Below are 14778 nucleotides of genomic sequence, written 5' to 3' on the forward strand. Positions count from 1 at the left end.
TATTAGTCTAATAATAGATATATGGCTACAATTAAAATCTAACAGAATCTGACTGATGTGTGATCACAGTTGTTCATATGCTGGCTTCAAATGTGGCTCTAAGAATCATAGAGCTTAAATGAGATTTTATTTATCAGCTTCACATGTTTGCAGCAGACACAGTCCCCTGTGATTGAGCATATATAGTTGATGCACTCCTTGTTCATTATCACTTTGTGTTTCCTATAGATCAGAATAGATCTCACGTTCATCTTGTTGAATGATTCATAAGTGTTACATTCATCCTCCTATGAAGATTTCTACAAACGTACTGCAGTGTGAGACGAACTACAGATACGCCTCACAAACCGGTGACGCCATTACAATTTATAGCAGATAAAGATATAAGATGTTTCTACTGATTTCATATTATTATTTGCATGTTAAAGAGATTCTTTTGTTTCATCTTTCTGGGCTTCTTTTATTTAGAAAGTTTAAATTGGTGAAATTTTACTAATAACAATAGTTAATAAAAATATTAATGATAATTTAATTTTCTAAAAGCACTTTTCTCAAACTCAAAGTGCTATAAGCAAAAAAAAAAAAAAAAAAAAAAAAAAAAAAATATATATATATATATATATATATATATATAAAATAAAATCTAACAAATAATAAAATAATATAAAATATAATAAAAATAGAAAATAATATACAATAAAATAAAATAGAAAATATTATAAAATAATATAAAAAATAATATAAGATACAAAATAATATAAAATTCAACACCAAACACAATAAAATAACAAACACTGTTTAAATGCTCTATACAGCAATCTAAGATAGAATGAAATTAAATGAAATAAAATAAAATAAAGGAAAAAAATACAAATAAAAAAATAAATAAAATAAACACCAAACACAATAGATTGATAAATCTTGATTGTTTATATCACCCCAAAATGTTAAATGCATTATCGCCCAGATATATATATATATATATATAAAATAACATAGTATTCACAGAAAAAAGTTAATATATTCTGTGAATACTGTGCTATTATATTAATAATAGTAATATTAATTTGAATAATTTTATTTTAATATTAATAGTAATAAAATTTATTTTTAGCAGTAGTTTATAAGTAAAAATAATATGTATTTTTTTTTAATGTAAGTGCACTTTTCTCAAACCCAAAGTGCTACAAGCAAAATAAACATTAAATATTAATATAAAATAAAATTCAATAATACACTAAATGCAATAAAATACAACACATTTTATACAAACAACAACAAAAAATCGAATCAAAAATAAACATATAGGCCCGGTTTCACAGACAGGGCTTAGACTAAGCCAGGATTAGCAGATCAATTAGGATATTCAAGTAATTTTTATAAACATGCTTAGAAAAAAACATTACTGGTGTGCATCTTGAGACAAAACAAAGACACCGATATATTTTAAGATCAGTCAGTGCAAGTTTCTTTCAGTTCAAACAGCTCAGACTTACATTTTAGTCTAGGACTAGGTTTAAGCCTTGTCTGTGAAACCGGGCCATAATTTCTTAAAGCAGCAGGAGCATTTCTAATGGTAGAAATTGACATGTTTTTGTGAAAAACACCAAAATGTATCTTGCATTATGTACCTTTGTGTGTAAAAGCGATCTGAACCTTATTGGACACTCCTTTGGCCATCTCAGCCCAGTCTTCCCCAGTCTGCTTTGTCCAGGCTTTCATCTCACAGGAGTAAAAGCCACGATCGGTCACCTGCACCGCCTGGATCCGGAACTGGAACTCCCTCTTCCCGGTCTTCACCAGCATCAGTCCGTCCCGTCGGCTCGGCTCGCCGCTGTCCTCCAGCTGAAGAACCATCTCGGGGCCCAGAGAGGCCAGTTTGCGGCTGGGCTTCCCGATGGCCTCCTCGGACAAGATGACGATGGAGAAAGCGGTTCCCGGCGGGAGGTTCTGGATGTTGGCCAGACAGCTCATCTCAAATGTGGAGCCGGCAGCCGTAGCTTCACGGAGACGTCGAGCCACGACACCGAGAACAGGACCTGAGTGAGACAAATGAGGAGAACAAAACACATCTCAATAATAATGTCTCCAAGATAGCAGTGAGATTAAATGAAGACCTTAATGTCTTCTCAAACTGTGTTCATATTTGCTTATTTTTCTCTGCAAATAAAAGGTAGAACTATTAAACATTTTGTTGAATATAATTAAATAAAAAAAGAAAAAAATACCATTTTAAATATTATAAGATATAATAAAATGTTTTTTTCTTTATTTTATTTGTTATTTTTTCCTTTCTTTATTTTATTTTTTTTTATATAATATTATTTTATTATTTATATCTATATCTATATCTATATCTATCTATCTATATATATGTATTTTTTTATTATATCAAATAAAATAAAATAAAAAAAGGTGATGGTACATGATGATAATTATAATTGCTATTATTATATAAAATAAAAACAAATTAAACAGTAATATTTAAAAATAACAAAAACTAATAAAACTTATCAAAGAAAAAAAAATAAAAACTGAACATATAAAAATATTAATAAATGTATTTGTTTTAATATAATATAATAAAGTGTAAATTTTTATTTTATATTATTTTACATTTTTATTATTCAATGGAATATTCATATTAAAATATTAATAAAAAATATAATAATACATAAATAATAAAATAACACTGATCATTATGATATGAGCTGCTGTTCTCATTACATTGCTGCAAACAATATAAATATTAAATACCCAGTAAAATGCAATGATTTACCAAAAACAATCAAATACAACAGAATATGATAATGTTAATGATTATTATTATATAAAAAAGGTTAAATAAAATAATAAAAAAATAATAACCCTTTACATAATGATGATTATAATTGTTATTATTATTTAAAATACAAATAAATAAATAAATAAAAATTAAAATAAAATGAATAAAAATGAAAAAATAATAATAATAATAATTAATAATAATAAAAGGACAATATTAACCATCCAAATGCATAATTATGCAACTTTATGAGATTCAATTTGCGTCATATTTATCCTTTTGAGAAAACAATAATAATAATAATAATAATAACAATAACAACAACAACAATAACAACAACAATAATTGTATTAGTAAATAAAAAAGGGTAAATAAAAAATGCAAAAAATAACCCTTTCAGATTACATGAAGTTAATTATAATTTTTTTTAAATAAATAAACAAATTAAATTAAATTAAATATAAAACAATAATAATAATAATAATAATAATAATAAAATAAAATAGGACAATATTAACCATTCAAATGCATAATTATGCTACTTTGATACGATTTGCATTATATTTCTCTTTTTTGGAAAATAATTTATAATAATAATAATAATAATAATAATTATTATTATTATAATTGTTATTATTATTATTATTATTATTTAATTTGTAAAAGCATTTTTCTCAATGTTTATTTCTCCTAATGAATTTTCAGGTAAAATATTAAGAGATAGTCGAATCTTAAATAAAACATAGCTGAGAAGTCTGAGCTCTGAAAGATCGACATCCAAACAATTTGCAGAAATACAGTCATGATGCAACACATGTGCTTTTTATGCAGCTACAGCGAGCCATGTCTTCTTGCTGAAAGGAAGTTACTGGTCTTGAATTGCATAAGACAATGCATTGGCAAGTCTCTTGGAATATAAAAAAAAGTGTCCCAATATAAAAGCGACACTATTAGATAATTTTTATTAGATAAAAATTATGCTGAATATTCTTAGATGTCATTATAGCTGCAATTGCAGCTGTATAACTCGATGCAGCAACAGCTGTGAACACAAGCATTCAGCATGTCAGAATAAACTGCACCCTGTGGAGAAATGCATCAGTCCAGCAGCTCACAAAACACATCACAATATAATACAAACACATCATTTATACTTTCTCATCATACAGAATATTCCCCATTACAGAAGCGACGCTGGTTGAAGTCAACCGGTGCAAATGCTTCCATGCATATGGTTATTCCGTTCAGGTAATTATAGAAATGATGCAGGAAATCAATGAGCTGAGATGGCATGTGTCAGACCAGAATAGAAGTGTGAACATTTGAGCTGCAATACTCTCAGGTGTCTCAAACAAACTAGACACCTTACATGATTGATATTTCACAGACAGTGCGAACTAAACAGGAAAATGTAGTTTGCTGGTCTTGCTGAAACTTGTTGCATAGTCTTACAATTTTCTTCTTTGGGTGAACTCATCCAAATGCATACTAAGGCTACCTCATATGATTTGATTAACTTTGACCTTTTTATATTGATATTTTTTTTAATTTTATTTTATAAATTTAATATAATATTAGTATTGTCATAATAATAATAATTATTAAATTATTATTATTATTAATAATAACAACAGCAATAATAAGAATGTTGTTTTTATTATCATTATCATCATTATTATTATTAATAATAATAATATACAAATATTAACAAATTAAAATTAAATGATACACCAAATGATATTTAAAAAAGTTAAATAAATAACCTTTTATTTATTTTTATTATGCTAAAAAAGCATAATAATAATGATAAAAATAATAATAATAAATTATTAATTAATTTTGTTATGATAATAATTATTAGTATTATTGTTGTTATAAACAATAATAGTAATATGAAAGTTTATTATTACTATTATTATTGTTATAAAAATATTAACAAAATAATATTCAATGACACACTAAAAGCAATTAAAAAATGTTAAATAAACAAAAAAGCTAAATAATAATAATAATAATAATACAATAATAATTCATTATTAATAAAATTATTATCATTGATAAATGAATAATACTAAATATAAAAATATAATAATAATACAGTGAATAAATAATAAATCATAATAAATCATAAATAAAATAATAACAATAACAAACAGAAAGGAAAATAACAACAACAACAATAATAATAAAATATTTTTTTAGTAAATCATTAATAAAAATATTGTCATTATTAATAAATAAATAAATAATATGCAACTATCAAAATTAATACGTAAACTACCTCACAATTCGATTTTATTAAATTGTACTTTTTTAAAATTTGTACATTTCATTTTATTAAAAAACAACAATTAATAATAATATGATTATTATATTATTAACAACAATAATATGAGCATTATCATTATTGTTGATGTTCTTCTTCTTGTTATTGTTGTTATTAAAAATAATAATAATGTATAATAATAATATGTATAATAATATGAATATGAATAATATATTATTTATAACAATAATATGATTATTTTTATTGTTGTACTTGTTTTTGTTGTCATTATTAATAATAATTATTATAATAATGAATAAAAAGGTTAAATAAAAAACAAAAAATAAACAAAATATTTCCAAGTCCATGATGTTATGTATGATGAAGTGTACCCTAATAATATGATTTGATTCATTTTTGACCATTGGATTTTCAAATAAAATATAGTTTATATTGATATACTGATACTGATAATGATAATGATAATGATAATGATAATGATAATAATAATAATAATAATATATAAATATGTAAAAAAAAAACACTTGTCTGAAATGCAAAGTGCTACAAGCAAATTACAATTAAATTAAATTATACACAAAACACAACAAAATAAAAGGGTTAAATAAAAAAAAAAAAAAACTAAGAAATTACAAAACCATCCAAATGGATGCACACTTACGCTTGTTAGCAAAGCTGACTTTTAGCGGTGGAGTCACATATTCTGCAAACTTTTTCCAGTTCCCATGTCTCGACGGTACCCATGCCATTACAGCACATGTGTATTCACCGGCGTCAGAGTCTGTCGTGCGCAGGAGGCGGAGCTTGAACGTAGAAGGTTCCATTCGGGTGACTGTAATAAGCCCCGCCTCCACACGGCTCTTGTACGTCTTGCCTGACACGAGGTTCCCGTTCTCATCCAGTGAAGCAATGGTGTGAGAAGAAACCGGGGCGTCACCGGGCTGAACATCTCTGTACAGAAACGACACTCCCAGCCGTCCACTGCGAAGGTTCGACACGTTCGTGACTTTGCATTCCAACTCCGTCGGGTCACCGGAGAACTTTGCATTCACAGACGAGCTCAGAACAACAGTGTAGTCTGGATCTGAGAGAGAGAAAGAGAAAATAATCTTAAGTTAACAAAACTTTGGTGTTGCATGTTCATTTCAGAATGAATAAATAACACAAATACGGATATAATCTAGATTTTTGCATTTATAAGGCATACTGTGCATTCTAGGATGTTATTTTCGCACATTTATCACAGGTGTTGTAAGTGTTGGGATTTTATTTATATAGCTGCTAGAATGTTCTGAGTGTTTGCAAACATGAAAATGACTACAACAAGAACACAACGTGGAAACAAATCCTCAATCAAATTCTGTTTTCAGAGCAAAGCTGGACTTTTTAAAGATTAGAAGTCAACAAGCCCATTTTTGTTCTCAACGAAAAAACGTAAAAAGCAAAAAAAGACAAAACACACAAAACAAATTTAAGGCCCTGACAAAACAAAATATAAAAAATATAAAGCAAAACGACAATGACAAATTAAGCAAATCAAACAAATAACAATGGCATCAAAACACACAAAACAAAAAACAAAGCAAAATAAGGGCAACCAGACAAAACACACAAAACAAAAATCCCCCTAACAAAATAAGACACAAAAAACTAAAAAGTTCTAACAAAAGTATACCAAACAAAAGGTGAAAAACTAAACAAACAAAAACACCAAACCAAACAAAAGGCCTTAACAAAAATCACCCAAAACTAAAAAGTAAAATAAGTAAATAAATAAATAAACTAAGGTGCTATACAAATAACATAAAACAAAACAACAACAATATTTTTTTAGAAAAACAAAAACGAACAAATACAAAACACAAATTTAAAAAAGCCCAAACTAGATGCACAGAAAAAAAGACTAAAAAGTAAAAAAAGCAAAACACATACAAAATAACAGACCATAATAAATTGCACAAGGCAAAAAAGCTAAAAAGCAAAACAAACAAAACAAAACTAACAAGCCATACCACAACAATTCTCACGAAACAAAAAGCTACAAAACAAACAAAACTTGAAGATCCTAACTAAAGTATACAAAAGCGAAAATGCAAAACAAACAAAAACAAAACACACTAAAGTAAAACTAAAAAGCCTTAACAAAAACAACAAAAACTAAATAATAAAACAAATAAAAAGAAAAAGCCCTAATTAAATAACACAAAGGGCTAAAAATTAAAACAAACTAAAACAAAACACACCACACCAAACAAAAAGCCTGAACAAAAATCAGCCAACACAAACCTAAAAAGCTAAATAAATAAATAAATAAACAAATAAACAAAAATGCCCTAAAAATAAGGAAAACACACAAAATGAAATAAATAAATAAAGAAAAAAATACCTCAACAAATGCACAAATTAAAAGCTCTAACAAAATACACAAAAACAAAATACTAAAAAGTAAAATAAAGCAAAAAAAAAAAAACATACAAAATAAAAAAGCAGTATTAATTCACACAAAGCAAATCACACAAAACATAAAAGCTGAAAGCATTAGAAAACAAACAAAAATAGACCTAAAAAGCCCTAACAAAACAAATCACACAAACAAAAAAGGCTTAAAAGCAAAACAAACCAAAAACAAATCTACAGCCATAACAAAACAAAACAAAACAAAATACAGCAAAACAATGAACAAAACTAAAAGACCCTAACCAAGTACACAAAAGATAAAATGCAAAACAACAACAAAACACACCCAATAAAACTAAAAAGCCCTAACAAAACTAAACTAAAAAAACTAAATATTAAAAAAAAAGAAACAAACAAACAAAAGACTAAAAAGTAAAATAAAGATACAAAAATACAAAATAAAAAAACATATCAATTCACACAAAGCAAATCACACAAAACATAAAAGCTGAAAGCATAAAAAGACCTAAGAAGGCTCCACAAAACAAAATGCACAAACAAAAAAAAAGCTTAAAAGCAAAACAAAGCAAAAACAAATCTACAACCATAACAAAACAAAATAAAGCAAAACAAAACTAAAAGACCCTAACCAAGTACACAAAAGATAAAATGCAAAACAAAAACAAAACACAGCCAATAAAACTAAAAAGCCCTAACAAAACAAAAAGCAAAAACAAATCTACAACCATAACAAAACAAAACAAAATAAAGCAAAACAAAACTAAAAGACCCTAACCAAGTACACAAAAGATAAAATGCAAAACAACAACAAAACACACACAATAAAACTAAAAAGCCCTAACAAAACTAAACTAAAAATACTAAATATTAAAACAAATAAAAAGAAAACACACAAAACAAAAAGAAACAAATATAAAACTAAACAAACAAACAAACAAAAGACTAAAAAGTAAAATAAAGATACAAAAATACAAAATAAAAAAACATATCAATTCACACAAAGCAAATCACACAAAACATAAAAGCTGAAAGCATAAAAAGACCTAAGAAGGCTCCACAAAACAAATTGCCCAAACAAAAAAAAGCTTAAAAGCAAAACAAAGCAAAAACAAATCTACAACCATAACAAAACAAAATAAAGCAAAACAAAACTAAAAGACCCTAACCAAGTACACAAAAGATAAAATGCAAAACAAAAACAAAACACAGCCAATAAAACTAAAAAGCCCTAACAAAACAAAAAGCAAAAACAAATCTACAACCATAACAAAACAAAACAAAATAAAGCAAAACAAAACTAAAAGACCCTAACCAAGTACACAAAAGATAAAATGCAAAACAACAACAAAACACACACAATAAAACTAAAAAGCCCTAACAAAACTAAACTAAAAAAACTAAATATTAAAACAAATAAAAAGAAAACACACAAAACAAAAAGAAACAAAAATAAAACTAAACAAACAAAAACAAAATACTAAAATAAAATAAAGATACAAAAATACAAAATAAAAAAACATATCAATTCACACAAAGCAAATCACACAAAACATAAAAGCTGAAAGCATAAAAAGACCTAAGAAGGCTCCACAAAACAAATTGCACAAACAAAAAAAGCTTAAAAGCAAAACAAAGCAAAAACAAATCTACAACCATAACAAAACAAAACAAAATAAAGCAAAACTAAACTAAAAGACCCTAACCAAGTACACAAAAGATAAAATGCAAAACAACAACAAAACACACACAATAAAACTAAAAAGCCCTAACAAAACTAAACTAAAAAAAAAACTAAATATTAAAACAAATAAAAAGAAAACACACAAAACAAAAAGAAACAAATATAAAACTAAACAAACAAACAAACAAACAAAAGACTAAAAAGTAAAATAAAGATACAAAAATACAAAATAAAAAACCATATCAATTCACACAAAGCAAATCACACAAAACATAAAAGCTGAAAGCATAAAAAGACCTAAGAAGGCTCCACAAAACAAATTGCACAAACAAAAAAAAGCTTAAAAGCAAAACAAAGCAAAAACAAATCTACAACCATAACAAAACAAAATAAAGCAAAACAAAACTAAAAGACCCTAACCAAGTACACAAAAGATAAAATGCAAAACAAAAACAAAACAGCCAATAAAACTAAAAAGCCCTAGCAAAAAAAGAAAAAAAAAGCTCAAAAACAAAACAAAAAGCAAAAACAAATCTACAACCATAAAAAAACAAAATCACACAAAACAAAAGGAAAATGGAAAGAAGCCAAAGTGAACAAAACAAAATAATTATTCATTAACTGTGATAACAACTGATTCTTCAAAACCAAAACCACATGTTAAATGTGTTGTAAATGTGAGCCAGTGTAAGTGTTCCTCACGTGAACAATCACACACTCATTAAAGGTGCGCGCTGACCCTGTTTCCAGGCTCTGGGCTCACCAGTGTCAAGTGTTTCTGGGCTTGGCGCCCGGTGGCCAGTGAACGACTCCCTGCGTCGCTTCCTATACAGCTGGGACCTTCATGCATGGGTGAGCAGTACTAGAGACACACAAAGACTTACAGTGTGCCAAAGAAAACGCCGTTCTCCCACATACACAACCTCAGAATACCAGAGGAACGCAAATAGCTCAGAAAAACACATGAGAGAGGAGCGGCACAAATGAAAAACGTCCAGACTCTCGCTCACAAACACAACTGACTTGAGCTTCACATGTGGTGGTGGGCTTTGCGTTAAGCTTTTGGACGTCACGCCGATTGAGTCACCGGGACCATCTGCGCCGTGTGGCTCTCATTCGCATCACTTCCTGTTCGATATGCTCCTCCCACTTACAGTGTAACAATACACAGATATTCTTCATATGCATCAAGGGTTCATTTATTTGACATCTTGTTAATTCTGATGATAAGATGATAAGACAAGATGTTGCACTACTGCACAAAAAGTTGCTTTCATCCCTGCTTAAAGGCACAGTTCACCCAAAAATGAAAATTTTGTAGATATTTTGAAGAATGTTGGTAACCAAACAGTTTATGGAAAAAATATCGAATGGAAAAAAGTACTATGGAAGTCAATGATTATCGTCAGCTGTTTGGTTCTTCTTTTGTGTTCAACTGAAGAAAGAAACTTTCAGGTTTAAAACAATGACAAATGTGACCCTGGACCACAAAACTGAGCTGAGTAAATAAGCTTTGCATTGATATATTGTTTGTTAAAATACGACAATGTTTGTCTGAGATACAACTATTTGAAAACCTGGAATCTGAAGGTGCAAAAAAAATCTACATATTGAGAAAATCGCCTTAAAAGTTGTCCAAATGAAGCTCTTAGCAATGCATATTACTACTCAAAAATCAAGTTTTTATATATTTGTGGTAGAAAATTAACAAAATATCTTCATGGAACATGATCTTTACTTAATATCCTAATGATTTTTGGCATAAAAGGAAAATCGATAATTTTGACCCATACAATGTATTTTTGGCTATTGCTACAAATATACCCGTGCAACTTTCCCTTTAAAAGAGCTGATAACCTAGTTCATATAGCCATCAAACAACCAGTTCAAACATCTTAGTGCTGATTACTAATGTAAGGTATGTTTTGGGCACCAAAATGCTGATGGAAACCAAAAAAGACTGCCAATTTTTCTCTACAGAGAATTTTTGAAATCTTAAATATCTTAAACAATAACCCATTTAACCTGATTTTGCAAGAAAAAACTGGCATTGTCCAAAATAAAATAAAATAAAATAAAATAAAATAAAATAAAATAAAATAAAATAAAATAAAATAAAATAAAATAAAATAAAATAAAATAAAATAAAATAAAATAAAATAAAATAAAATAAAATGAAAACAAACTTTCAAAACTTTAAATGTTTAAAAATAAATATGTCGCATTGGCAACTATCTGAAATAAATAGCTTTAATTTGAAGAAGTAAAATTACAAAAATTGAAATAAAAACAAATTTTAAAAATGTAAAAGCTAAACAGAAATATTAAACATTAAATTATATATTATTATATTATTTATATAAATAATACTAATGCTAATAATAATAATAATAATAATAACAAATATTATTAATACAGATATTTATTATGTTAAAATAATATTAAAATAAAAAAGTAAACTAAAAACATTTAAAACTTTTATTTCAACTAGCTGTTTGATTTAGTTTATGAAATACGTATAACACATAGTTTAATTATATTAGAATAATAATCAGAATAATAGAATACTAAATAATTAATAATAGAAACAGAATGGATTAGAATATTACTTAATACAGTAAATGAGAATGTAACTAAAAATCTGAACAGACTAGAATAATGAGAATTAAACAGAACTGACTAAAACTAATTTTATTTAAAACACACACACACACACACACAAAAAGGGAAATTAGAATGAAATACAAAATAATTTAATAAAATATAAATGGGACAATGATCATAATAATAATACATAATTTAACTATATTAGAATAGTAGAATAATAATGATTAAAACAGATTATGAATAGAATAATGAATAATTAAACAGAATATTAAAAAATAAAACTAGTTTGAAATAGTTGTTTAATTTAAAAATCTACTAAAACAAAACTAAAACTAAATAATAAATTAAAGTTGTATAGACCAAAAATGAAAACACAAATTACAAATTTACAAAAATTATTACAATACAATGTAATGAAATTACAAAAAATTACAATACAAATAGAAAAGATAAAAAACATAAAAGCCAATTTAAAATATAAATTAATACTAATATAATATAATATAATATAATATAATATAATATAATATAATATAATATAATATAATATAATATAATATAATATAATATAATAAATGTATAATATAATACAATTGTATTTTTAATATTTTACTTTTTTATGACATTCTTCTCCGTAGATGTGTATATGTGTGTAAGATACTCTATTTTTGTTTTTAGAATGACTTTTTAGCGTTCTCTAATTGGTCTACAAATGAAATGTGCATTGCCCCCCTAAACAAATACACTAAACTATAATATAATATAATATAACACTGAGTTTTCTCAGTTAGCTAATTACTTTTGAAAGTTACTTTGTAGTTAGTTCCTCCTGCAGAGAAGACCTTCATTATGCTGAGCACAGTTTGGTTATGTGACTTTTTGGGATGGAGTGAGGAGAAGCAGACGGTTAGCAAGCAAGAGAGAGTTCTAGTTAAAGCAAGATAAATAAAGACAGGATGAGAGCAGGTCGAGAACGCGTTTCTTTACCCAGACAAACAGAGCAGACGAGATGAATGTCCCACAGAAGCTCTAAAGCCGGTCGCTATGGACAGGAACCGAGTGTCCTGGGAACGGAATAAGGGGCCGAAAGAGTGACTGTCAATCACCAAACAAGAGCCTCTCCACTGCACACATTCACTACGCATTATCAGACTCTATCTCTTTGTCCTCCGTCGTCTTCTCTCTGTTTCGTTCTCTCAAGCTTTCTTTAGTTTGCTGCACACCTGTCTAGAGAATGAGCTGCAGTGCTGGGATGATATCAGGTTGAAACTGCAGATTAGTCCTTGTTTGTTTGGTTTAATTGTTAATTAAATACAGAGAGACTGATTCAGTGAAAGGTGAGTTTAGATTATAGGTCACCTGATCTGACTCTTTTCACATCAGCACTAAACCTCAGATTAGCTACCAACAGAAAACAACACTAAGATGCTGAATGACACCAGATAATCTTTCACTTATTCAGAATAGAATAGAATAGAATAGAATAGAATAGAATAGAATAGAATATTACTTAAAACAGTAAATGAAAATATAACTATAAACCTGATCAAATTAGAATAATCAAAATAAAACATGTATGAATAATAATATAAAAATCAGAAAGAACAATTAATCAGGATATAAGTTTAGAAATCAAAATTTAATTTAAAAACAATTTTAATAAAATATTCTATAAAATGTGATAATAATAATGATAAAAATAATAATGCATATTTTAATCACATTATAATAATAATTAAACAGATAGAATATAATTATTAAAAATAGAATAAAATAATTTATCAAAATACAAATCTAGAAATCAAAATAAAATGTATATTTATTTAATAAATTAAAAATTTCAATAATAAAATACATTTTGTTATTATCTGAATACAATAAATTGGCAAAATAAACACTAAAATATATAAATAAATAGAATAAGAACAATTATCAATATCAAAAATCAACAATTATAAAATACACTAGAAATTAGAAAAAATAAGAAATAATTTAATACATTAAAATATATAAAAATAAAAACTTTAATATTTTATTAATTAAAAATTAGTAATTACTTATGTCATTAATTTTACAAAGCACAATAAAATATAAATAAAGAAAGCACTAACATTAAAATAATAATATTAAACAAAATATAATAATTTATCAGAACAATTCATCAAAATATGAATTTGCAAATTAGAATACAAAAATTCTATAAAAAGCATTAACTATTTTTAATCAGAATAAAATATAAAGAAAACACTAACATTAAACAAATCAGAGTAAAATAGATAATATTTTAGTAAATTAAAAGATTCAATAATAAAAATAATTGTATTATTATTATCATCATAATAGGATAAATTTCCAAATAAACACTGAAATTAATCCGAAAATACATTAGAAATTAGAATAAAATAAGAAAGTATTTAATAAATAAATAAATAAATAAATCAATAAAAAGTACTTATTAGTAAATTAGTAATTACTTTAAGTCATTAATTTTATGAATCAGAAAACATATAACTAAAGAAAGCACTAACATTAGAATATTAACTTTCAACAAAAAATAATAATCAAATAGAACACTTTACATTTAGAAATCAGAATAAATAAAAAAAATTCTAACACAATAATAATTTTATGAATCAGAATAAAGAAAACACTTAGATTAAAAAATGAATAAAATAGATATTAATTTAATAAATTAAAAGATTCAATAATAAAAATAATTGTATTTTTATCGTAATAGAATAAATAGGCAAAATAAACACCGAAAATATAATAATAATTTTGTAAACTACAACGAAACAATTAATCAGAAAACACATTAGAAATAAAAATTAAATAATCGAATATTCAATAAAAAGTACAACTCTAATAGCACTAAAATTAGAATATTTTAAACAAAACAGAGCAATTAGAATAATTGTTAAATTAATCATATTTAATCAAAATGTAAACGTAAAAAAATATTGAATGAATAGAGAACCATTTAATATATCAAAAGATTCA

General features: G+C 26.0%; 1 protein-coding gene across 1 annotated transcript in view; it reads right to left on the reverse strand.

Annotated features, from left to right (window-relative positions):
* ptgfrnb (prostaglandin F2 receptor inhibitor b) overlaps positions 1–14778 on the reverse strand; it is a 55655-nt gene that overhangs the window by 17159 nt on the left and 23718 nt on the right. The window contains exons 5-6 of the mRNA XM_073843345.1: positions 5734–6156; positions 1632–2039 (exon numbers count right to left, since the gene is read on the reverse strand). Of these exons, the coding sequence (XP_073699446.1) occupies positions 1632–2039; positions 5734–6156 (831 nt within the window). The remainder of the gene's footprint in view (positions 1–1631; positions 2040–5733; positions 6157–14778) is intronic.

Source organism: Garra rufa, chromosome 6 (genome assembly GCF_049309525.1).
Source record: "Garra rufa chromosome 6, GarRuf1.0, whole genome shotgun sequence".
Lineage (NCBI taxonomy): Eukaryota > Metazoa > Chordata > Actinopteri > Cypriniformes > Cyprinidae > Garra > Garra rufa.